Source organism: Trachypithecus francoisi, unplaced genomic scaffold (assembly GCF_009764315.1).
Source record: "Trachypithecus francoisi isolate TF-2019V2 unplaced genomic scaffold, Tfra_2.0 Lachesis_group0, whole genome shotgun sequence".
Lineage (NCBI taxonomy): Eukaryota > Metazoa > Chordata > Mammalia > Primates > Cercopithecidae > Trachypithecus > Trachypithecus francoisi.
Window position 1 is genome coordinate 163371927 of NW_022681453.1, and position 26409 is coordinate 163398335.

The 26409-nt window shown below is 39.1% G+C and overlaps 1 protein-coding gene across 2 annotated transcripts in view; it reads left to right on the plus strand.

Moving 5' to 3' along the window:
- The first annotated feature begins 5519 nt into the window (after nt 1-5519).
- The window catches only part of PIK3R4 (phosphoinositide-3-kinase regulatory subunit 4), a 75058-nt gene continuing 54168 nt past the window's right edge, over nt 5520-26409 (plus strand). For both annotated transcript variants that reach the window (XM_033212690.1, XM_033212691.1), the window contains exons 1-6: nt 5520-6029; nt 7117-7892; nt 18862-18995; nt 20743-21325; nt 24413-24547; nt 26158-26379. In XM_033212690.1, the coding sequence (XP_033068581.1) occupies nt 7160-7892; nt 18862-18995; nt 20743-21325; nt 24413-24547; nt 26158-26379 (1807 nt within the window). In that variant the 5' untranslated portion in view covers nt 5520-6029; nt 7117-7159. The remainder of the gene's footprint in view (nt 6030-7116; nt 7893-18861; nt 18996-20742; nt 21326-24412; nt 24548-26157; nt 26380-26409) is intronic.

Genomic DNA, 26409 nt, shown 5'->3' on the forward strand with positions numbered 1-26409 from the left:
CATCAAACCTCTCAGAGCTAAAGGAGGAATTACGTACCCAGCGCAAAGAAACTAAAAATCTTGAAAAAAAAGTGGAAGAATTGACAGCTAGATTAATTAATGCAGAGAAGATCATAAACGAAATGACAGAGATGAAAACCATGACACGAGAAATACGTGACAAATGCACAAGCTTCAGTAACCGACTCGATCAACTGGAAGAAAGAGTATCAGCGATTGAGGATCAAATGAATGAAATGAAGCGAGAAGAGAAACCAAAAGAAAAAAGAAGAAAAAGAAATGAACAAAGCCTGCAAGAAGTATGGGATTATGTAAAAAGACCAAATCTACGTCTGATTGGGGTGCCTGAAAGTGAGGGGGAAAATGGAACCAAGTTGGAAAACACTCTTCAGGATATCATCCAGGAGAACTTCCCCAACCTAGTAGGGCAGGCCAACATTCAAATTCAGGAAATACAGAGAACGCCACAAAGATACTCCTCCAGAAGAGCAACTCCAAGACACATAATTGCCAGATTCACCAAAGTTGAAATGAAGGAAAAAATCTTAAGGGCAGCCAGAGAGAAAGGTCGGGTTACCCACAAAGGGAAGCCCATCAGAATAACAGCAGACCTCTCGGCAGAAACTCTACAAGCCAGAAGAGAGTGGGGGCCAATATTCAACGTTCTTAAAGAAAAGAATTTTCAACCCAGAATTTCATATCCAGCCAAACTAAGCTTCATCAGTGAAGGAGAAATCAAATCCTTTACAGATAAGCAAATGCTTAGAGATTTTGTCACCACCAGGCCTGCCTTACAAGAGACCCTGAAGGAAGCCCTAAACATGGAAAGGAACAAGCGGTACCAGCCATTGCAAAAACATGCCAAAATGTAAAGACCATCGAGGCTAGGAAGAAACTGCATCAACTAACGAGCAAAATAACCAGTTAATATCATAATGACAGGATCAAGTTCACACATAACAATATTAACCTTAAATGTCAATGGACTAAATGCTCCAATTAAAAGACACAGACTGGCAAACTGGATCAAGAGTCAAGACCCATCAGTCTGCTGTATTCAGGAGACCCATCTCACATGCAGAGACATACATAGGCTCAAAATAAAGGGATGGAGGAAGATCTACCAAGCAAATGGAGAACAAAAAAAAGCAGGGGTTGCAATCCTAGTCTCTGATAAAACAGACTTTAAACCATCAAAGATCAAAAGAGACAAAGAAGGCCATTACATAATGGTAAAGGGATCAATTCAACAGGAAGAGCTAACTCTCCTAAATATATATGCACCCAATACAGGAGCACCCAGATTCATAAAGCAAGTCCTTAGAGACCTACAAAGAGACTTAGACTCCCATACAATAATAATGGGAGACTTCAACACTCCACTGTCAACATTAGACAGATCAACGAGACAGAAAGTTAACAAGGATATCCAGGAATTGAACTCATCTCTGCACCAAGCGGACCTAATAGACATCTATAGAACTCTCCACCCCAAATCAACAGAATATACATTCTTCTCAGCACCACATCGCACTTATTCCAAAATTGACCACATAATTGGAAGTAAAGCACTCCTCAGCAAATGTACAAGAACAGAAATTATAACAAACTGTCTCTCAGACCACAGTGCAATCAAACTAGAACTCAGGACTAAGAAACTCAATCAAAACCGCTCAACTACATGGAAACTGAACAACCTGCTCCTGAATGACTACTGGGTACATAACGAAATGAAAGCAGAAATAAAGATGTTCTTTGAAACCAATGAGAACAAAGATACAACATACCAGAATCTCTGGGACACATTTAAAGCAGTGTGTAGAGGGAATTTATAGCACTAAATGCCCACAAGAGAAAGCAGGAGAGATCTAAAATTGACACTCTAACATCACAATTAAAAGAACTAGAGAGGCAAGAGCAAACACATTCAAAAGCTAGCAGAAGGCAAGAAATAACTAAGATCAGAGCAGAACTGAAGGAGATAGAGACACAAAAAACCCTCCAAAAAATCAATGAATCCAGGAGTTGGTTTTTTGAAAAGATCAACAAAATTGACAGACCGCTAGCTAGACTAATAAAGAAGAAAAGAGAGAGGAATCAAATAGACGCAATAAAAAATGATAAAGGGGATATCACCACCGACCCCACAGAAATACAAACTACCATCAGAGAATACTATAAACACCTCTACGCAAATCAACTAGAAAATCTAGAAGAAATGGATAATTTCCTGGACACTTACACTCTTCCAAGACTAAACCAGGAAGAAGTTGAATCCCTGAATAGACCAATAGCAGGCTCTGAAATTGAGGCAACAATTAATAGCCTACCCACCAAAAAAAGTCCAGGACCAGATGGATTCACAGCTGAATTCTACCAGAGGTACAAGGTGGAGCTGGTACCATTCCTTCTGAAACTATTTCAATCAATAGAAAAAGAGGGAATCCTCCCTAACTCTTTTTATGAGGCCAACATCATCCTGATACCAAAGCCTGGCAGAGACACAACAAAAAGAGAGAATTTTAGACCAATATCCCTGATGAACATCGATGCAAAAATCCTCAATAAAATACTGGCAAACCGGATTCAGCAGCACATCAAAAAGCTTATCCACCATGATCAAGTGGGCTTCATCCCTGGGATGCAAGGCTGGTTCAACATTCGCAAATCAATAAACGTAATCCAGCATATAAACAGAACCAAAGACAAGAACCACATGATTATCTCAATAGATGCAGAAAAGGCTTTTGACAAAATTCAACAGCCCTTTATGCTAAAAACGCTCAATAAATTTGGTATTGATGGAACGTACCTCAAAATAATAAGAGCTATTTATGACAAACCCACAGCTAATATCATACTGAATGGGCAAAAACTGGAAAAATTCCCTTTGAAAACTGGCACAAGACAGGGATGCCCTCTCTCACCACTCCTATTCAACATAGTGTTGGAAGTTCTGGCTAGGGCAATCAGGCAAGAGAAAGAAATCAAGGGTATCCAGTTAGGAAAAGAAGAAGTCAAATTGTCCCTGTTTGCAGATGACATGATTGTATATTTAGAAAACCCCATTGTCTCAGCCCAAAATCTGCTTAAGCTGATAAGCAACTTCAGCAAAGTCTCAGGATACAAAATAATGTGCAAAAATCACAAGCATTCTTATACACCAGTAACAGACAAGCAGAGAGCCAAATCAGGAATCAACTTCCATTCACAATTGCTTCAAAGAGAATCAAATACCTAGGAATCCAGCTTACAAGGGATGTAAAGGACCTCTTCAAGGAGAACTACAAACCACTGCTCAGTGAAATCAAAGAGGACACAAACAAATGGAAGAACATACCATGCTCATGGATAGGAAGAATCAATATCGTGAAAATGGCCATACTGCCCAAGGTGATTTATAGATTCAATGCCATCCCCATCAAGCTACCAATGACTTTCTTCACAGAATTGGAAAAAACGGCTTTAAAGTTCATATGGAACCAAAAAAGAGCCCGCATTGCCAAGACAATCCTAAGTCAAAAGGACAAAGCTGGAGGCGTCACGCTACCTGACTTCAAACTATACTACAAGGCTACAGTAACCAAAACAGCATGGTACTGGTACCACAACAGAGATATAGACCAATGGAACAGAACAGAGTCCTCAGAAATAATACCACACATCTACAGCCATCTGATCTTTGACAAACCTGAGAGAAACAAGAAATGGGGAAAGGATTCCCTATTTAATAAATGGTGCTGGAAAATTGGCTAGCCATAAGTAGAAAGCTGAAACTGGATCCTTTCCTTACCCCTTATACGAAAATTAATTCAAGATGGATTAGAGACTTAAATGTTAGACCTAATACCATAAAAACCCTAGAAGAAAATCTAGGTAGTACCATTCAGGACATAGGCATGGGCAAGGACTTCATGTCTAAAACACCAAAAGCAACGGCAGCAAAAGCAAAAATTGACACATGGGATCTAATTAAACTAAAGAGCTTTTGCACAGCCAAAGAAACTACCATCAGAGTGAACAGGCAACCTACAGAATGGGAAAAAATTTTTGCAACCTACTCATCTGACAAAGGGCTAATATCCAGAATCTACCAAGAACTCAAACAAATATACAAGAAAAAAGCAAACAACCCCATCAAAAAGTGGGGAAAGGATATGAACAGACATTTCTCAAAAGAAGACATCCATACAGCCAACAGACACATGAAAAAATGCTCATCATCACTGGCCATCAGAGAAATGCAAATCAAAACCACAATGAGATACCATCTCACACCAGTTAGAATGGCAATCATTAAGAAGTCAGGAAACAACAGGTGTTGGAGAGGATGTGGAGAAATAGGAACACTTTTACACTGTTGGTGGGATTGTAAACTAGTTCAACCATTATGGAAAACAGTATGGCGATTCCTCAAGGATCTAGAACTAGATGTACCATATGACCCAGCCATCCCACTACTGGGTATATACCCAAAGGATTATAAATTACTCTACTACAAAGACACATGCACACGTTGTTTATTGCGGCACTATTCACAATAGCAAAGACTTGGAATCAACCCAAATGTCCATCTGTGACAGACTGGATTAAGAAAATGTGGCACATATACACCATGGAATACTATGCAGCCATCAAAAAGGATGAGTTTGCGTCCTTTGTAGGGACATGGATGCAGCTGGAAACCATCATTCTTAGCAAACTATCACAAGAAGAGAAACCAAACACCGCATGTTCTCACTCATAGGTGGGAACTGAACAATGAGATCACTTGGACTCGGGAAGGGGAACATCACACACTGGGGCCTATCATGGGGAGGGGGGAGGAGGGAGGGATTGCATTGGGGAGTTATACATGATATAAACGTCATGCACATGTACCCTAGAACTTAAAGTATAATAAAAAAAAAAAAAATACAAACAATTAGCCAGGCGTGGAGGCCGGCATCTGTAGTCCCAGCTACTCGGGAGGTTGAAGCAGGAGAATCGCTTGAACCCGGGAGGTGGAGGTTGCAGCAAGCTGAGATCGTGTCACTGCACTCCAGCCAGGGTTACAGAACGAGACTCCGAGACTCCGTCTCAAAAATAAATAACTAAATAAAATCAGATTATAGGGATGATTGCACAACTCGATAGATGTATTACAAACCACTGCTTTGTACATTTTAAGCAGGTGAACTTTATGGTATGTAAGTTATATCTCAATAGAACTCTTAAAAATCCAGCTTGGGATATATTAGTTTTCCTAAATATTCTTGAGTTCGCTTAACGCTGTTCTGCTGTCCTGGGAGTGAAGGGGTGTCTGAACAGATTCTAGCGGATGTCAGAAACCTCAGCGTTCGAGAATGAAAGGTAGAAGAGGCGGACGGGGATAGATCGTTGTCAGAGCATTATTTTCTCCCTGTAGTTTCGCCTGGAGTAAGGCCACGCCTTCGTTCGTTTCCTAGCAACCAGTTTCCTACCCTGGCAATTCCTCAATGCTCACTCTGTTTCGTCACTTCTGCTCGGCGACAGGAAGTGAGGTCAGACCGGCTGCTTTCCCGGGAGTTCGGCGTTTGCAGCGGCTGTAGCAGCTGAAGTATAGTGTTTTCCTGGGACTGGCGGTCTCCACTTCTCTCCCGGGTTCCATCTCCCCCAGCCCGGTGGTGAGGCCCTCGAGGAGGGCTCGGAAGTGTGTAGCGATCCGCGCTAGAGGAAGACGAGGCCCAGGAACGCATGGCCCCAGGGCAGGTTAGACGGCTGGAAGGGGCAAATCCCAGGGTACCTGTGGAAACTCTTTTGCGTGGCTTCTTCTCTCTGCTGAGACCCCGAGAGCTTTCCCAGTTCTGCCAGGACCACCCGGGTTTCTGAAGAGCGGGACTTTTCTGCGCCCCTCCCCCAACAGCCCATCTCCTGCCTATGAAGAAAGACCCTTCGTAGAGATAGCTTCCCCGCTGCTGACGCGTTTTCCCGTCCCGTCCTCGAAGTAGTCCACTATGACCTCGTTGTGAAGCCTCTGAACGATTTTTGACACTTTCCCGAGGCCTAGGGTAAATGTTTATGTGTGCTTAAGGTCGTGTGTGTATATGTGTGGCATTTATTTCCTGCAAAACCTGAATTAGCAAAACCCTGGGCTACGGTTAGCAAGTGCGTATTTTGGTCTACATTTCTTTAACATCTGTGGCAAGGTTTCTTGTTGCAGACTAGGGAAGTTTGCACCTTCTTTTAGCTGGGTGAGAGGGCACACTGGAATTAGGCAGGAAGTGTCCAGGAGTTAACTGAATTTTTAGATCTTAGTTTGACCATTTCAGGAATTCAGTGACCTATTTGTATTATTTGACTATTTGACTCCTAGTCAGTTTTACATTTTTCTTTTTTATTTTGGGACGGACGGAGTCTCGCTCTGTTACCCAGGCTGGAGTGCAGTGGCGGGATCTCCACTCACTGCAACCTCCGTGTCCTGGGTTCAAGCAATTCTCCTGCCTCAGCCTCACGAGTAGCTGGGATTACAGGCGCCCACTACCACGCCCGGCTAATTTTTGTATTTTTAGTGGAGAGGGGGTTTAACCGTGTTGACCAGGCTCGTCTTGAATTCCTGACCTCGTGATCCGCCGGCCTCGGCCTCCCGAAGTGCTGGGATTACATGCGTGAGCCACCGCGCCCGGCCAGTTTTAAGTTTTTAATGTGTCTGTGTCTTATTTCCAAGAAATTACAGGTTCTTGAACAAGAACTATGTCGTATAGTAATTTTGTGATTCTCATAGTCCCAAGCACAGCATGGAATACATAGTGAAGGCTCATTAATACTTTAAATATCAGAAAATAACACATTCTAACATTTTTGGCTTAAAGTTGAAGAGACCTATCTAAATATAGTTCAGCTCCTGGAAATGGCGATGCACAATAGCAGGATCTTTTTAGGTAAAATAACAAGGTCTTCTTAGAGAAAATAACATGGTCTTTTTAGATAAATGTGTGTGAAATTTAGAGACTGCCCAGAAGGCTAGGTACAGTGCTCTTAGTGGAAGAGAAATATGCTGCATCTGTCTTTTCGGAAGAGACCAAATAATGGAATAATGGTGTTTCACTGCTTCTTTGTTTCTTGTCTTTTTTCTTCATTTGTTTTTCTTTTATATAGGTATTGTATCCTAACCTTACCGACCCCAGAGGTGCTTGACATTATGGGAAATCAGCTTGCTGGCATTGCTCCCTCCCAGATCCTTTCTGTAGAGAGTTATTTTTCAGATATTCATGACTTTGAATATGATAAAAGCCTGGGGAGTACCCGGTTTTTTAAAGTTGCTCGAGCCAAACACCGAGAAGGCCTGGTCGTTGTGAAGGTTTTTGCAATTCAGGATCCCACATTGCCTTTAACCAGCTATAAACAAGAGCTGGAAGAGCTGAAAATCAGGCTTAATTCTGCACAGAACTGTCTACCTTTCCAAAAAGCATCAGAAAAAGCATCTGAGAAAGCAGCTATGCTCTTTAGGCAGTATGTGCGAGACAATCTCTATGATCGCATCAGTACCCGTCCATTCTTGAATAACATTGAGAAGCGCTGGATTGCTTTCCAGATCCTGACAGCTGTGGACCAAGCACACAAATCTGGAGTTCGTCATGGAGACATCAAGACTGAGAATGTGATGGTCACCAGTTGGAATTGGGTTCTTCTAACTGATTTTGCCAGTTTTAAGCCCACTTATCTTCCAGAAGACAACCCGGCAGATTTCAATTATTTCTTTGACACATCACGGAGGAGAACTTGTTATATTGCTCCTGAACGTTTTGTTGATGGTGGGATGTTTGCCACTGAGTTAGAATATATGAGAGATCCTTCAACTCCACTTGTAGACTTAAATAGCAATCAGAGAACAAGAGGAGAGTTGAAGAGAGCAATGGACATCTTTTCAGCAGGTATTTGAGTGGGTCACATTTGCTAAAGGAGCATGTGTTTATCTTTTAACTGTTAATCAGAAATGTAGCTTTTTTTAGTCACCAGATATTGAAAAGTTAATGTCTTGGTTTGTCCTCAGACACTATTTCAATTAGAGGCAGCATTCCTGCATTGGATATGTTTAAGTGCCTAGGAAATTCAAACAGCAGTTTGTTTACACAAACAGATAAACATATTTGCTTGCCTACTTTTTTTGTATGTGTCAGGCACTGTCCTAAGTGCTAGGGACATTGATGGATAATATATTTTCATAATGCTTCCATTTTAAAGTGACCATGGATATTGCAAAAGGACATTTCAATGCAGTGTTGTTTACTGTGGTGGTAATAAGCATCGAGTGCTACTATATGAATACATAGATACTTAAATTAGTCCTCATGGTGGTGATGAGTCAAGAGGTGGGATCAAGAAAGGCCTCTTTAATAGAAAGATGATATTTACATTGAAACCTGAAAGTTGATTGGGAGTTAACTTTCGTAGAGTAGTTTGTTTCAGACAGAGGATGTTGCCTACACAAAAGCTTAAAAACCAGAACATGATGCACTGATGTGTTTTCTGGAACACAGAATGTGAATTAAGCAAGGCCCAAACTCAGGCCAGATCATAAATGGTCTGGCCTGACTGTAGTATAGAGAGTGAATTTTGCAGGGAAGCTACACAGAAGACAGGAAAACAAATTAGGAGAAAACTGCCACAGTCCAGGTAAGATGATTGTGACTGGCTTAAGGTTGTGGCAGAGTTGGAAAGAGTGGAGAGAAGTGGTAATGCTTAAGAGATTATTAGTAGATAGAATTGTTAGGATTCTGTCATTGGAAGATGAAGTCACAGGAACTTCTCCCCGCCCACCAAACTGAGTGGATGGTGATGCTGGTCCCTGAGACAAGGAGACAAAGGAGGAGGAACAGGTAAGGTTGGGAAGATAATGAGGTCTGTTTTAGATATGTTAAGTTTGAGAAGTATTCAGGAGAAGATGTACAACATGTATTTGGTTATATTTTTATTTATTTTTAATTTATTATTATGTTTTAGAGATAGGATCTCACGTTGTTGCCTAGGCTGGAGCGCAGTGGTGCAGTCATAGCTCACTTCGGCCTTCAACTCCAAAGATCCTCTTGCCTCAGCTTTCTGCATGTAGTCAGGACTACAGGCGCACACCACCACACCCAGTTGATATTTTTTAAAACATTTTTGGTAGAGACTGTATTTTACTATGTTGCCCAGAATGTTCCTGAATGCCTGAGCTCAAGCTGTCATCCCACCTCAACCTTCCAAAGTGTTAAGATTACAGGCATGAACTACCACACCTAGCCCAGCAATTGGTTATAAATTTTTGGGCACAGAAATCTGGGATAGAGACGGAGATTTGGGAGTTATCAGGAAATAGGTAGAAATTGTAGCCAGGAAAAGTTTGTAGAGAAGTGATTCTTAAGCTTTTTTGGACTCTCTTAAAAAATTTAATGAAATTAGTGGACTCATTCCCTGAAAAATGTACCATGCATTCATTCCTATATATTATTTCACATACACAGACCACATGAAACTGAGCTATGGATTCCAGATTATTTAAGAATTTATGGGATAGAGAGGAAGGAGAAGTGTGTTGAGGGTGGTACTCTGAGGGACTTCGAAAGAAATCTGGCATCAGTGCCATTTTTGGTAAATTTTGTGATAGTTTGGCTTAATTTTTTTCTCACTTGTGGGTTTTATTGCCATTGCTTTTGGTGTTTTAGTCATGAAGTCCTTGCCCATGCCTGTGGCCTGAATGGTATTGCCTAGGTTTTCTTCTAGGGTTTTTGTGGTTTTAGGTCTAGCATTTAAGTCTTTAATCCATCTTGAATTAGTTTTTGTATAAGGTGTAAGGAAGGGATCTAGTTTCAGCTTTCTACATATGGCTAGCCAGTTTTCCCAGCACCATTTACTAAATAGACAATCCTTTCCCCATTTCTTGTTTTTGTCAGGTTTGTCAAAGACCAGGTGGTTGTAGATGTGTGGTATTGTTTCTGAGGCCTCTGTTCTGTTCCATTGATCTGTATCTTTTTTTTGGTGCCAGTACCATGCTGTTTTGGTTACCATGCTGCCTTGTAGTATAGTTTGAAGTCAGGTAGCGTGATGCCTCCAGCTTTGTTCTTTTGGCTTAGGATTGTCTTGGCAATGTGGGCTCTTTTTTGGTTCCATATGAAGTTTAAAGTAGGTTTTTCCGATTCTGTGAAGAAAGTCATTGGTAGCTTGATGGGGATGGCATTGAATCTATAAATCACCTTGGGCAGTATGGCCGTTTTTCACGATATGGATTCTTCGTATCCATGAGAATGGAATGTTCTTCCATTTGTTTGTGTCCTCTTTTATTTCATTGAGCAGTGGTTTGTAGTTCTTGAAGAGGTCTTTCACATCCCTTGTAAGTTGGATTCCTAGGTATTTTATTCTCTTTGAAGCAATTGTGAATGGGAGTTCACTCATGATTTGGCTCTCTGTGTGTCTGTTATTGGTGTATAAGAATGCTTGTGATTTTTGCACATTGATTTTGTATCCTGAGACTTTGCTGAAGCTGCTTATCAGCTTAAGGAGATTTTGTGCTGAGATGATGGGATTTTCTAAATATACAATCATGTCATCTGCCAACAGGGACAATTTGACTTCCTCTTTTCCTAATTGAATACCCTTTATTTCTTTCTTCTGCCTGATTGCCCTTGCCAGAACTTCCAACACTATGTTGAATAGGAGTGGTGAGAGAGGGCATCCCTCTCTTGTGGCAGTTTTCAAAGGGAATGCTTCCAGTGTTTGCCCATTGAGTATGATATTGGCTGTGGGTCTGTCCTAAATAGCTCTTATTATTTTGAGATACATCCCATCAATACCTAGTTTATTGAGAGTTTTTAGCATGAAGGGCTGTTGAATTTTGTTGAAGGCCTTTTCTGCATCTATTGAGATAATAATGTGGTTTTTGTTTTTGGTTCTGTTTATATGATGGATTATGTTTATTGATTTGCATATGTTGAACCAGCCTTGCATCCAGGGATGAAGCCAACTTGATCGTGGTGGATAAGCTTTTTGATGTGCTGCTGGATTCGGTTTGCCAGTATTTTATTAAGGATTTTTGCATCGATGTTCATCAGGGATATTGGTCTAAAATTCTCTCTTTTTGTTGTGTCTCTGCCAGGCTTTGGTATCAGGATGATGCTGGCCTCATAAAATGAGTTAGGGAGGATTCCTTTTTTCCTATTGATTGGAATAGTTTCAGAAGAAATGGTACCAGCTCCTCTTTATACCTCTGGTAGAATTCGGCTGTGAATCCCTCTGGTCCTGGACGTTTTTTGGTTGGGAGGCTATTAATCATTGCCTCAATTTCAGAGCCTGTTATTGGTCTATTCAGGGATTCAGCTTCTTCCTGGTTTAGTCTTAGGAGGGTGTATGTGTCCAGGAATTTATGTATTTCTTCTAGATTTTCTAGTTTACTTTCATAGAGGTGTTTGTAGTATTCTCTGATGGTATTTTGTATTTCTGTGGGATCGGTGGTGATAACCCCTTTGTCATTTTTTATTGCGTCTTGATTCTTCTCTCTTTTCTTCTTTGCTAGTGTTGTTAGCGGTCTATCAATTTTGTTGATCTTTTCAAAAAACCAGCTTCTGGATTCATTGATTTTTTGAAAGTTTTTTGTGTCTCTATGTCCTTCAGTTCTGCTCTGATCTTAGTTATTTCTGGACTTCTGCTAGTATTTGAATGTGTTTGCTCTTGCTTCTCTAGTTCTTTTAATTGTGATGTTAGGGTGTCAATTTTAGATCTTTCCTGCTTTCTCTTGTGGGCATTTAGTGTTATAAATTTCCCCCTACACACTGATTTAAATGTGTCCCAGAGATTCTGGTATGTTGTGTCTGTTCTCATTGGTTTCAAAGAACATCTTTATTTCTGCCTTCATTTTGTTATGTACCCAGTAGTCATTCAGGAGCAGGTTGTTCGGTTTCCATGTAGTTGAGCGGTTTTGAGTGAGTTTCTTAATCCTGAGTTCTAGTTTGATTGCACTGTGGTCTGAAAGTTTGTTATCATTTCTGTTCTTTTGCTGAGGAGTGCTTTACTTCCAACTACGTGGTCAATTTTGGAATAAGTGTGATGTGCTGAGAAGAATGTATATTCTGTTGATTTGGGGTGGAGATTTCTGTAGATGTCTATTAGGTCTGCTTGGTGCAGAACTGATTTCAAGTCCTGGATATACTTGTTAACTTTCTGTCTCGTTGATCTGTCTAATGTTGACAGTGGGGTGTTAAAGTCTCCCATTATTATTGTGTGGGAGTCCAAGTCTCTTTGTAGGTCTCTGAGGTCTTGCTTTATGAATCTGGGTGCTCCTGTATTGGGTGCGTATATATTTAGGATAGTTAGCTCTTCTTGTTGAATTGATCCCTAATGGCCCTCTTTGTCTCTTTTGATCTTTGATGGTTTAAAGTCTGTTTTATGAGAGACTAGGATTGCAACCCCTGCTTTTTTTTGTTTTCCATTTGCTTGGTGGATCTTCCTCCGTCCCTTTATTTTGAGCCTGTGTGTGTCTCTGCATGTGAGATGGGTCTCCTGAATACAGCACACTGATGGGTCTTGACTCTATTCAGTTTGACAGTCTGTTTCTTTTAATTGGAGCATTTAGTCCATTTGCATTTAAGGTTAATATTGTTATGGGTGAATTTGATCCTGTCATTATGATGTTAGCTGGTTATCTTGCTCGTTAGTTGATGCAGTGTCTTCCTAGCATTGATGGTCTTTATGATTTGACATGTTTTTGCAGTGGGTGGTAGTGATTGTTCCTTTCCATGTTTAGTGCTTCCTTCAGGAGCTCTTGTAAGGCAGGCCTGGTGGTGACAAAGTCTGTCAGCATTTGTTTGTCTGTAAAGGATTTTATTTTTCCTTCACTTATGAAGCTTAGTTTGGCTGGATATGAAATTCTGGGTTGAAACTCTTTTCTTTAAGAATGTTGCATGTTGGCCCCCACTCTCTTCTGGTTGTAGAGTTTCTGCCAAGAGATCTGCTGTTAGTCTGATGGGCTTCCCTTTGTGGGTAACCCGACCTTTCTCTCTGACTGCCCTTAACATTTTTTCCTTCATTTCAACTTTGGTGAATCTGACAATTGTGTGTCTTGGAGTTCCCCTTCTTGAGGAGTATCTTTGTGGAGTTCTTTGTATTTCCTGAATTTGAATGTTGGCCTGCCTTGCTAGGTTGGGGAAGTTCTCTTGGATAATATCCTGAAGAGTGTTTTCCACCTTGATTCCATTCTCCCCGTCACTTTCAGGTACACCTATCAGACGCAGATTTGGTCTTTTCACGTAGTCCCATATTTCTTAGAGGCTTTGTTCGTTTCTTTTTACTCTTTTTCTCTAAACTTCTCTTCTCGCTTCATTTCATTCATTTGATCTTCAATCACTGATACCCTTTCTTCCACTTGATCAAATTGGCTACTGAAGCTTATGCATGCATCACGTAGTTCTCGTGTCATGGTTTTCAGCTCCATTAGGTCATTTAAGGTCTTCCATACACTGTTTATTCTAGTTAGCCATTCGTCTAATCTTTTTTCAAGGTTTTTAGCTTCTTTGCGATGGGTTCGAACATCCTCCTTTAGCTCGGAGAAGTTTGTTATTACGGATCGTCTGAAGCCTTCTTCTCTCAACTTGTCAACGTCATTCTCCGTCCAGCTTTGTTCCATTGCTGGAGAGGAGCTGCGTTCCTTTGGAGGAGAAGATGCACTCTGATTTTTAGAATTTCCAGCTTTTCTGCTTTGTTTTGTCCCTATCTTTGTGGTTTTACCTACCTTTGGTTTTTGATAATGGTGACATACAGATGGGGTTTTGGTGTGGATGTCCTTTCTGTTTGTTAGTTTTCCTTCTAATAGTCAGGACCCTCAGCTGCAGGTCTGTTGGAGTTTGCTGGAGGTCCACTCCAGGCCCTGTTTGCCTAGGTATCACCAGCGGAGGCTGCAGAACAGCAGATGTTGCTGCCTGATCCTTCCTCTGGAAGCTTTGTCTCGGAGGGGCACCTGGCTGTATGAGGTGTCAGTCGGCCCCTACTGGAAGGTATCTGCAAATTAGGCTACTTGGGAGTCAGGGACCCACTTGAGGAGGCAGTCTGCCCGTTCTCAGATCTCAGACTCCGTGCTGGGTGCTGGGAGAACCACTACTCTCTTCAAAGCTGTCTTAAGAGGGACATTTAAGTCTGCAGAAGTTTCTGCTGCCTTTTGTTCAGCTATGCCCTGCCCCTCTAGAGGTGGAGTCTACAGAGGCAGGCAGGCCTCCTTGAGGTATAGTGGGCTCCACCCAGTTTGAGCTTCCCAGCCACTTTGTTTACCTACTCAAGCCTCAGCAATGGCGGATGCCCCTCCCCCAGCCTCGCTGCGGCCTTGCAGTTCCATATCAGACTGCTGTGCTGGCAGTGAGCGAGGCTCCATGGGCATGGGACCCTCCGAGCCAGGCGTGGGATATAATCTCCTGGTGTGCTGTTTGCTAAGACCCTTGGAAACGGGCAGTATTAGGGTGGGAGTGTCCCGATTTTCCAGGTACTGTCTGTCATGGCTTCCCTTGGCTAGGAAAGGGAATTCCCTGACCCCTTGTGCTTCCCGGGTGAGGCAATGCCCCACCCTGCTTTGGCTCATGTTCTGTGGGCTGCACCCACTGTCTGACAAGCCCCAGTGAGATTAATCCAGTACCTCAGTTGGAAATGCAGAAATCACCTGTTTTCTGCGTTGCTCATGCTGGGAGCTGTAGACTGCAGCTGTTCCTATTCAGCAATCTTGGAACCTTCCCCTGCCTTCAGTGTTTTGTAAGATGAGGTATAGTCTGTTACAAAACACAATATAGTTAATGCCTACGGTAATTTTAACATTGATACAGTAATTACACTTCTTATTCTAATTTTGTATTTGACCCAATCATGTTTCTTATAGCATTTTGCCTGCTTCAGGGCGGGACCTTGTTTAGGGTCAGATATTACATTTAGTTGTCATATCCTTTTAGCCTCCTTTAATATTTCTACAGCCTTTTTTTTCTTTTTGTTATTATCACATTGCCATTTTTTGAAGAATGCCTTCCTTCACTTAATTTTTCAAAATCATTTTTATACTTGTTAGTTTGAATTATTGTAGAATCAAAGGAAGTTACAAGAATAGTGAGGTATCCTTCACTCAGCTTCCCCCAATGATGACATGTTATGACTGTCGTACCATATCAGAATCAGTTGACATAGGTGCATTACTGTTAATTAGAGTATAGACCTTATTCCGTTTTCACCAGCTTTTACATGCATTCTGTATGTCACCCGCTCCTTTGTTTTTTGATAGGATGTTTCTCATTTTGAGTTTGTCTAATGTTTCCTCATGATTAGATTTAGGTTATAACTTAGTAGGAATACTGCATAGATGATGATGGATTTTCACAGGGTCACATCTTGAAACAAATGATGGTTGTTTGTGATATTAATTTTAATCATCTGGTCAAAATCTTCCCAAATTTCTCCCCTTTGTAAATTTTTATTTTTTTAATCCCTTGCAACTAATAAGCAACTTGTAGGAAGAAATTTTAAGATGTGCATATATGCCTGGTGTGGTGGCTCACACTTGTAATCCCAGCCTCCCACACTTGGGAGGCTGAGGTGGGCAGATTCTTGAGCCTGGGAGTTCAAGACCAGCCTGGAAAATATGGTAAAACCCTGTCTCTAAAAAAAAAATGCAAAAAATTTGTTGGGCGTGGTGGTGCATGCCTATAGTCTCAGCTACCCGGGAGGCTGAGGTGGGAGGATTACCTGAGCCCAGGAGGTCCAGGCCACAGTGAACTGTGATCACACCACTGCACTCCAGGCTGGGTGACAGAGTGAGACCTTGTATCAAAAAACAAAAAAAGATGTGCAAATATCCTGCCCATCACTACAGTTTATCCCTTGGCATTTGGCATCCATTGATGATTCTTGCGTGATCAAATTTTTACTGTGATGGTTGCAAAAATGATTCTTTCACTCAAACACTTCCTCCACATTCAACAGTAGGACCTCAACATTCTGCTAGACTCAAGGATCCTCTCTTTCGCCCCATTTATTTATTTATTGGTATAGCTGTTAATTCTTAATTTTTTCAATCATTTGTATTTATTACCTTAATTATATTGGTGCATCAGTTGTCTCAGATTTGGCCAGTGGTAGTAGGAGCCTTCTCAGGCTGATTCCCGTGTCCTTGTGACAGTCCTCATTATTATTATAATTTTTTTTAAGCATTTCTTTACTTTTTGGTATAAGATATCGTACCTACTGTGCCCTAGTGCTCAAACAAGCCATTAAGGAATCCTAATTCTTTCAGTGTGTAGTGAACGATATTAGAAGCCTCTGTCTAGTGCTCATTGCTGTTAGATTGTCTTTGACACTTGGCTCTTACAGCTGACAACGCCAGGCGGTATATGTAGTATGCATGTGTTGTACTCTGCTTTTGTTGGGTGGAGTGTTCTGTTGGTATCTGTTAGATCCAGTTGGTGTTTTTCCCTACTGTTTTTTCCCCACAGCACCAACTTCTAGATTCTATTTTATGTGCATATGTTCCTCAACTTACAATGGAGTTACTTCCCAATAAACTGATTAGAAGTTGAAAATATAAGTAGAAAATGCATTTAATACACCTAACCTATTGAACTTCCCAGCTTACCCTACCTTAAACGTGCTCAGAAACTTACTTACGTTAGCTGGTTAATTTTAATTGTATTTTTTGGGTCCTCTGTTTCCTTGTTGCTTATGGTGTTTTTAATAGCTACTTTTTGAAGTCCTTTATTCTAAAATGTGACACTATACAGAGAGAAATTAACAAATTTATTGAGTGTTTATTATGTGTTAGGAACTTAGTTGCTGGAGATTTTTCAATGAATAGAGAAAAGTAGAAAAATCCTTTCCTCATGTAAATTGTATTCTAATAGGCATGTAGACAAAAAGAAACATAGAGACTGCCCTGACTTTGCAATGGTTCAGCTTATGATTTTTTGATTTTACCAAAATCAAAAGTGCAAAAGTGATACACATTCAGTTGAAATGTATTTGGAGCACCCATACAATCATTCTGTTTTTCACTTTTAGTTCAATATTAATAAATTACGTGAGAGAAATATCTCACATAATTTATTTACTTTATTGTGAAATAGCCTTTGAGTTGGATGTGTTTCCCCACATGTAGGCTAATGTAAGTGTTCTGAGCATGTTTAAGGTAGACTAAGCTGGAAAATTCAGCAGGTTACATGTATTAAATCCATTTATTTTTCTTTTCTTTTTGGAGACAGAGTCTGGCTCTATTGCCCAGACTGGAGTGCAGTGGCCCAGTCTCTGCTTACTGCAAACTCTGCCTCGCAGGTTCAAGTGATTCTCCTGTTTTAGCCTCCCAAATAGCTGGAATTACAAACGTGCCCCACCACAGCTGGCTATTTTTTGTATTTTTAGTAGAGAGAGGGTTTCACTGTGTTGGCCAGACTGGTCTTGAACTCCTGACCTCAAGTGATCTACCTGTCTTGGCCTCCCAAAGTGGTGGGATTACAGCCATGAACCACTGTGCAATATTTTTTACTTTTCGTTGATTTATTGGGATGTAACCCCGTTGTAAATTGAGCAGCATCTGTACGTAAAATATAACCTGGAAGTTGGTGCTATGGGGGAAAAACAGTAAGGAAAGAGAAAAGCGAATGTGTCTGGTGAGGGGTGTGGGGGTAGTTGTGGAAGTGGGGCCTGCAATTTTAAACAGGCAATCAAGAAAGGCCTTACTGCTGAGTGACATTTGAGCACCTGAAGATGTGAAGGAGGTGGAGGTACTTGGGGGAAATAGCATTCTAGGTAGAGGGACTAGCAAATGCACAGGCTGTGAATTGAGGTTATTTAAGGATCTCTTTAAACTTGTTAAATGCCTGTCACGTAATGATTCAGTGAAACTGTGTTGTCCTTTTGAAAATGTGAGTACTTTAAAAATTTCTGGTTTGAAGATTATGTAAGTGCAAAACGAGAGTTCTCTCTCTTTTCCTTTCCCTAATCTTACAGCTACACTTTTTAGCTTTTCACATATTATGTTTGTTCACTGCTTTATTTTCTGTCTTCCTTCCTAGAATGAAAGCTTCATGAGGGCAAGGATTTTATCTGCTTTATGTACTACTTGTGCCTAGGGTATAGTGGTCACCTAATAACTTTTTGTTTTATGATAAATAAATGATTTGTCAGATATGACTTTGTAGTAGTAGTTCCTTATGAATTTAATGTCTGTAAGTCCATACTTAAATAAAAGTTTCTTGTTTTATCACTCTATATGTAAATTGTATATATTACATGTATACTTTTATTTATTTATTTATTTTATTTTATTTTATTTTTTGAGATGGAGTCTTGCTCTATCATCCAGGCTGGAGTGCAGTGGCATGGTCTCAGCTCACTGCAGCCTACCTCTACCTACTTCTACTTCCTGGGTTTAAGTGATTCTTGTGCCTCAGCCTCCCAGGTAGCTGGGACCACAGGTGTGCGCCACCATGCCCAGTTAATTTTTGTATTTTTGGTAGAGATGCGGTTTCATCGTGTTGACCAGGCTGGTCTCGAACTCCTGATCTCAGATGATCTGCTGACCTTGGCCTCCCAAAGTGCTGGAAGTACAGGTGTGAGCCACCATGTCTGGTTTATACATTCATTTAAAATTACAGAACTGGGGAAGTATTTAACTTTTTTTAAGAGGGTGAAAAATTGTATGGCTCTTTTTTGACTTTATACTTTAGAAACCAGTGTTCAGGCAATAGACATTTTCCCTGTCAGTTTGATTGTAGTTGCATGTTGCATCAACATTTTAAATTTCATTTACTTTGGGGTTTTTGCATTTTGGGTTTTATGAACTGTCTGAGTTCTCAATCTATATTGCATGATATTTTTCATCTCTTTTCTAACAGAATTATACCTGCTATTTTTCAGGTTGTGTGATAGCTGAGCTTTTTACAGAAGGTGTACCATTATTTGATCTCTCTCAACTTTTGGCTTATAGAAATGGACATTTTTTCCCTGAACAAGTGCTAAATAAAATTGAAGATCGCAGTATCAGAGAATTGGTAACTATGCTACAAATATTTGCCATAAAGTTTTTAATAGGCTCTTGTTCCCACTTTTGCTTTAATCAGATTTCTGGAATGTTGTAAATTTGGAATAAAGCAGTAAAACACCATAGACTAATATAAACAGCCTTTTGTTACTACTTTGTTAGGGCAGAATGTACTGTTTTTTTCCCCTTCAGGCACAGAGCTCATTTGACTTAAAAAAAAATCTATTTATTATCTATTTTCCCACTATAATCTTCAGTGTGTGTTTTACAGATTTGGAAGGAGGTAAGGTGGTTTCTAGGGGTTGGAGAGGTTGTCCTGGATAGAGCCTGCTAGTAAGAAATGAAGAAGACAGACATTTAAAATGGAGGGGACAGGAAATGTCAACTTGAATATAATACAGCAATACAGGGCCATTGCATATAGAAGCAAGTAGCTTTGTATTAATAGATGAAGCTGAGGGCATTTCTGGAAAGGCAGCTACAGAAGCACAAATTAGTATAGCAGAATGGGCGTGAGGAGTCATATGGGGGATCACCTAAGCCACATAGCTACATTACTGTTTGAGGGCATCTTTTCTAAGTCATTTGTAGGGTAACTAATATTGTGGTGATGACTCTGAGTCATGGAAAAGATTGTGGTGTATTTAGAATATTCTTTAATTAGGTAGGAAGATATATAATACAGGGAGATCTATAATACATTTTAATTTCTCTTAAGTATGTCAAATATTAAAAACTAAGGTGCTTCAGAGGAAGCCAGTTTAGGCCATATTTATTGAACAGTACACTGGATTAGGAGTTGGTGTAATGTTCTGTCTTTGGGTATGGCACATACTTCTTATGTTGCTTTGGTTGTGTAACTTCATGTCTTTGGGCATACATTTTCTTAACTGCGAAAGAAGTGAATTTGTTTAATCTTTAGGGCCTAATCCAAACTAAAAGCAATTCTAACTAGTTAACATTTTCTTTTAGTACATTTGATTCCCCCGTGTTCACTACTAGGCTCTTATTTAAAATATAAACAGAAAGTTCAGATAACTCAATACATTTTGTGATATTTTATTTAAATAATGACTGATACCCTATGAGTGTCCAGGAGAGATTAAACCATGTTCTGTGCATTGAAAAATATTTATTTCCCTATGGTACTAGAAAACATAGGATAAATTCAAATTAGGTATATCATTTCTAGTGTTTGCAGAATTTAACATCTCTTTGACACTATTTGAAAACTTTAAGCCACTGATTCCCCTATTGATTAGATCCTAGAGCTGTACTTAACCCACAGATTCCTTTGCACTTGTGGCAATAAGGTTCTGAACCATAACTCAACCCTGGATATGTAAATGGATTTTAGGGGTTCTGTGATTCCTTCCAGAATTGTATGGGTTTTTAAATGCAAAAATTGTGTGTATATATTTTTCTCTGGAGAAGATCCATTGCTTTCCTCAGATCCTTCATGTTGTCTCCTACTCAGAAAAGTTTATAAGAATCTTTGAGTTGTGGACAGCAATATATTAGTCCCTATTTTAAGAAATGGAGAATATTGAGCCATGGTATAAACTCCTGTTTATGTGTCAGGGCCATCTGAAATATATTTGTATATGATTTTTTGCTGCTTTCTAGGATGATGGAGTCACAAATCACTTAGCAGTCAGGTTCTGAAAGATCCTTTACATCGTATGTAAATTGCCTTCCATCTGCTTTACTTTTCTATTCTCAAATCTATTTTAATTCCTTTTCTTCCCTTGGTGTAGGTAACTCAGATGATTCACCGTGAGCCAGATAAACGTTTAGAGGCAGAAGATTACTTAAAACAGCAGCGTGGCAACGCCTTTCCTGAAATATTTTACACTTTCCTTCAGCCCTACATGGCCCAGTTTGCCAAGGAAACGTTTCTTTCTGCAGATGAGCGTATTCTGGTTATACGGAAGGATTTGGGCAACATTATTCACAATCTCTGTGGACATGATCTGCCAGAAAAAGCCGAAGGAGAGCCTAAGGAAAATGGGCTGGTTATCTTGGTATCTGTTATAACATCCTGCCTACAGACCCTTAAATATTGTGATTCCAAATTAGCTGCTTTGGAACTTATTCTTCATTTGGCTCCAAGATTAAGTGTTGAAATTCTTTTGGATCGGATTACTCCATATCTTTTGCATTTCAGCAATGACTCGGTTCCTAGGGTGAGGGCTGAAGCCTTGAGGACATTGACCAAAGTTCTTGCTCTCGTCAAAGAGGTTCCTCGTAATGATATCAATATTTATCCGGAATACATTCTGCCAGGCATAGCCCACTTAGCCCAAGATGATGCTACTATCGTTAGACTAGCCTATGCTGGTAAGAGTTTGTTGTCCAAATATTAACCACTTAGATAATTTTTAAGTTAATGACTATAATACTGCTTGTTTTTCTGATTTGTTTGAGAATTCCAAGTATGAACTTTGCTCTTTGAACTGTTTGTGTACATTTTGATGATAATTCTAGATACTGTGTTCCTGGGAATCAATGTTTCTGTGTTCTCTCACTTTTGAAATAATCAGAATTATCAAGTGATGGAATTTTGTGGTTTTCTTAGGAATATTACATTCAACTTGGAATAAGACTAATGTTACTAATGTTTACAAGTATGTGCTTCTGATCTAGTATCTTCAGGCCTTTATGAAGTTTCTCTGATAAATATGGTTATTTGTCAGTTTTAGGATATAACAGTCTATTGCTGCTGAAAAAGATTAATTTTGCTGGATAATTTGATGTTGAAAGAACCTAGCATACTAACTTACTGAAGTTTAAGGTGGTTTTTCCAGTTACTGTACTGTTTAGGATGTACATCTTCTTTGTGATGAGGTGGGTGTGTTATACACACCTACCTGTTTTGCCTATAAGTCTCACTCAAAATCAGGTGATACAGATTCATGTTTCTAGCTCCCCAAATTAATTCTGAGAGCTTATTTCTGCATGAGAAATACCACTGAATATATATAATATCGCTGAGTATAAATAATTTATTTCTATAATATAATCTGAAAGAAATCAGGGATTCTGTTTTGAATTTTTGTAAATAGTATGGGTGTGGTGATGATACTGTCTTTTTTTTTTTTTTAAAGAAACATAGTTCATTCATTTTATGATTTGTTTGTCATTATTTTAATGAAACATGCGAAAAATGGTCTTTGGACTCTGGTCTTATCTCTAGGCACACCCATAAAGTGATTGAGATTGTTAGGTGTTTTTATGTTTCCTCATACATATATGTTTATTTATGTTTATCTTTGCTTATTTATTTATTTATGGTTTCTGTAACCATATAGGTATGAACTTCAGGCCCAGAAATCCAGGATTTCTCTAAGACACATCAAAGTTTATCATTTATAACAAAGCATAGTTGTAACTCACTTGGCAAATATAAATAATTGAACCAGATAAAATCAAATCAAATAAAAGTTTATCAGTTTTAAAAGCAAGCACTATCTTCTTTACCAGAATTTTATGATCCTACTTTTTGGTGCAGTGTATCTTAATCTGTTCTCAATTGTGTTAAACAGGTCATGTTCTGATGAAGTGCCATATTAACATATTGACACTCAGTTACTAATAGCTATCACATAAAAATAATAGCTACTGTTTATTGAAAAATCTGCTCTAGGTTGTTGCAAGGGTTAGCTGCAACAACCTTGAGCATTAGATGTTATATTACCTTCATATGACGGGTGAGGAAATTGGGATTAGGAGAGACTAAATAACATGACCCAAATGTATCCGGTCTATTTCTCAGTTCTCAGAGCTCCTGTTCTAGACCTTGGTTTTGAAGCAATCCGGCTTTTCTTTGGTCTTCTGGGTCTTTGTGGTGAGAGTCCATGATAACCCAGGGTCAGTGCCGGCACCTTGCGTTGTCATTTCTTCACGGCCCAGTATGTGATCACCCAGGCTGGAATGCAGTAGGGAGATCATGGTTCACTGCAGCCTTGACTTCCCAGGCTCAAGCCATCCTCCAAATGCAGCCCTGCAAACACTGTAGGAATGGGCCACCACGCCTGGCTAATTTGCGGTCTTTTAAAATAGAGCCAGTGTATTTGAATGTGTATGGTTAAATATAATTAAAATATGTGTCAGTAATTATAAAAGTTTAAAAAATCAACATTTATTTCTTTATGGTATTTTTTAAATATCATAGATGCTGGTACAGATTTGTGTAAAGTGAACTTCCAAGTATGCTGTGGTTTATGGGGAAATAAGCATACATCTACTCACACTTTAGAGGTACCCAGGAAAGTAAGAGACTTTTCCTAATAAAAATTTGTTCATTAAAGTGGGGATACTCATCTAGAATTTTTGGCATATTATCAGGATATGGCCCCGAGTTTTTCCATCTTTAGGGTGAGCAGGCGTTATAGGGTATTAACATCTTGCTTACTTAGAGGTAAATTTTTATTCTATTCAGAGCATTGTTGAACCTGGCAGGGGTGGGGAGTGGGACCCCAGGATGAAGGGAATAATTATATTTGATTGACTCAAGGATCTCAACTGCCATAAGGTACATTTCGATTTCAGAGATGTTGGAAAGTAAGGAAAAAGTAAGGTTATTTTAAGTTTAAGGTAGTTAAACTTTATGTTCAGGGCTATTCGCTCCTAAGAAGGAAAAGAGTACATTGACCGATTATGGTCATATGTTAAGAAACACATATGTTAAGTGGGAGGCAAGGTAAGAGAAGAAAGTATAAGTGAAGAGCAGATACAATTGATAGTAAATGTGACAGCAGAAATTAGAAGTAGTTATTTTGCAGCAGTGAGGAGTATCAGTCTTTGTAGGTCATCAGAAAGAGAAAAGAGAAGATATAGACGGCTGTAGAAATGTGGCAAACAGTCTGCCACTTTGGTTCACTAAGAACTTGAGTATCACTTGTAAAGCAGTCTAACAATGGTTTCTCTTTGAGGCACTAGTGACTCTTCATTTATGTGTGAAGAAACAGCCTCAGATTGCTTAAATGGCCAAGTTAGTAAGTGGCAAGGTTGAGATTTGAACCCAGGTCTGTCTGATTCCAAAGCTTAGCTTGATCTGTTATTTTAATGTGGATATTTCTTTGTTAGTCTAATAAATACCTCTCACTTGTCAAGGATACTGTTTGAAGGGTAATTCTCCCTGCAGAGAATTAGGCTTTTTTTTTTGTCCTCAGTAAATGGGGTATTAGATTGTTTTTGTATTATTATTTTTTAAAGCTGTGTTTCATTAATAAGACTGGCAGTTTGGAGATAGTTATAGATTATGAACTGGGTTACTAAAATCTGATTAGGTTAAATGCTAAATTGAAAAGTTCTGCTTTTCCCATAGGCTTATGATTATTTATGTATAAAGACAGGGAGGAAAAGTTATAAGCTTTACAGAGAGTTAAGACTGTAAGTATAAATTTCTTCCTTTTTATTTTATAGAAAACATAGCTCTGCTGGCAGAAACAGCTTTAAGATTCCTGGAATTAGTACAGTTAAAAAATCTTAATATGGAAAATGACCCCAATAATGAAGAAATAGATGAAGTTACACATCCAAATGGAAATTATGACACAGGTTGTATAATTTTCTCTTCCAGATTTCCTATTGTTTAGAATGAATTGCTGATGCTAACTTGTAAAACTATCATTTGTAGTTTTCATGTAAGGTGAAGGAATACCAGATATATATATTAAATAGGAGGAGTCCCTGGTGTCTGATTATTCTCTCTATCCTCATATACTGTTATCTTACTCGAAAACAATCAGCTTGTCACCATGGATACTAAACTCAATTGTTTGTCAGCCAGAATTGATTTGTGTGAACAGTAAAGCCGGCTGAATTATATAATTCTCGTAAAAGAAGAAAAAATTAGAAACGTCATAGCTAAAGAAGCTAAACCTTTTCCCCTTATGTGAGTATATTCCGAGTATCCTCAATCATAAATTGTTTTTATTTCATACTGTTTGTGATTTACATTTCAAAACCATAAAGGAGCAGATGTGGTGATGGTAAACTTATTGAAGTCAAAGTCCTTGTCTTAGGTTTCTTTGCATTATACAACTCTTTAGAGATTTTTACTTAATGTTTGTTGAGTAAAAGATTTAGAAGTAAAGTAATAGATGTAATTTTCTCCAAGATGCTTCTAGCTATGAAAAACTAGAGAAATCTAGTTTTTTAGAATTTTATGCTACAAACAGCTACAATTACTGTTACTTGTTAGAATGGCACCATTTTTAGACAACATGTATTATCTAGAGTTGAATACAGTGGATTAATTTTGAAGTTTCAGGAGGATGTATCAGGAAATCCTAGCCTTTTTTCGTGGAATTACTTGGAAAATAATACTTTCCTATAACCATGTAATTGGACCTATTTAGATAATAAAGTTAAATGTTAAAATTTTGGGGGAGGGAATCTAAAGTTTTTCTTAATGTGAGCATATAGTTTTGCATGTCAGACCAGTTACCTTTTTCCTTGACAGGAGTAGCTGGACAAGGGTGGCCCCTGTCTTCTGTTTATTCACAGATAAATGTTAAAGATTAGCTCTGTATAAGGCAATCAGGAGCCTGCCTTAAGCACTAGAGCATGGCGGTGAATCAGATAGAAATGATCCTTGCTCTTGAGCTTACATTTTAGTAAAAAGAAGACAGGCAATAAGTAAATAAATAAGTGAGAAAAAATGAGGGTGAGTAAGAGATAAGGCCAGAGAAGACAACAGTGGCCAGATGAGGTAAAGCCTTGACAGAACTTGCAGTGTGTTTTGTGGCTTTCTAAAATAAACTGACCTTTAAAAACACTTTCTAAAAGGATTGCTCAGTATCGTCATATTATATCCTGATCCTATCCAGTATTTTCAAGTCCTTAATTAAGTGGGATCTTACTGGGGCCATGTGATTTCCTTTCTGGTGCTTCTCTATAATTTTCCCCTTGAGCTCATAAATGAAACTATTTAATTAGTGAGATAGTAACTATGCTTGTAGCATCTGCTTGTTAGGATCTTCTTCACTTTATATTTCAGTTTTCTATCCTTCAGAGCTTTGAATAATGGAAAAAATTGGTGACTGAAGACTTCGGTGGCTTCTGTAATCAGTCTGTCTGATGAGTAAGAAAGAAGACTGGGACTATCTGTATGGGGAAAAATTGACCTTTTCTTAACTATTTCTTTTCTTTTTTTTTTTTTTTAGAGCTCCAAGCCTTACATGAAATGGTCCAGCAGAAAGTTGTTACTTTGCTAAGTGATCCTGAAAATATTGTAAAACAAACCTTGATGGAAAATGGAATAACACGGCTGTGTGTATTCTTTGGACGTCAGAAAGCCAATGATGTTTTGTTGTCCCACATGATTACTTTCCTAAATGATAAGAATGATTGGCATCTACGTGGAGCATTTTTTGATAGTATAGTTGGTATGTTTTTTGCTTTTAAATTCATTTAAG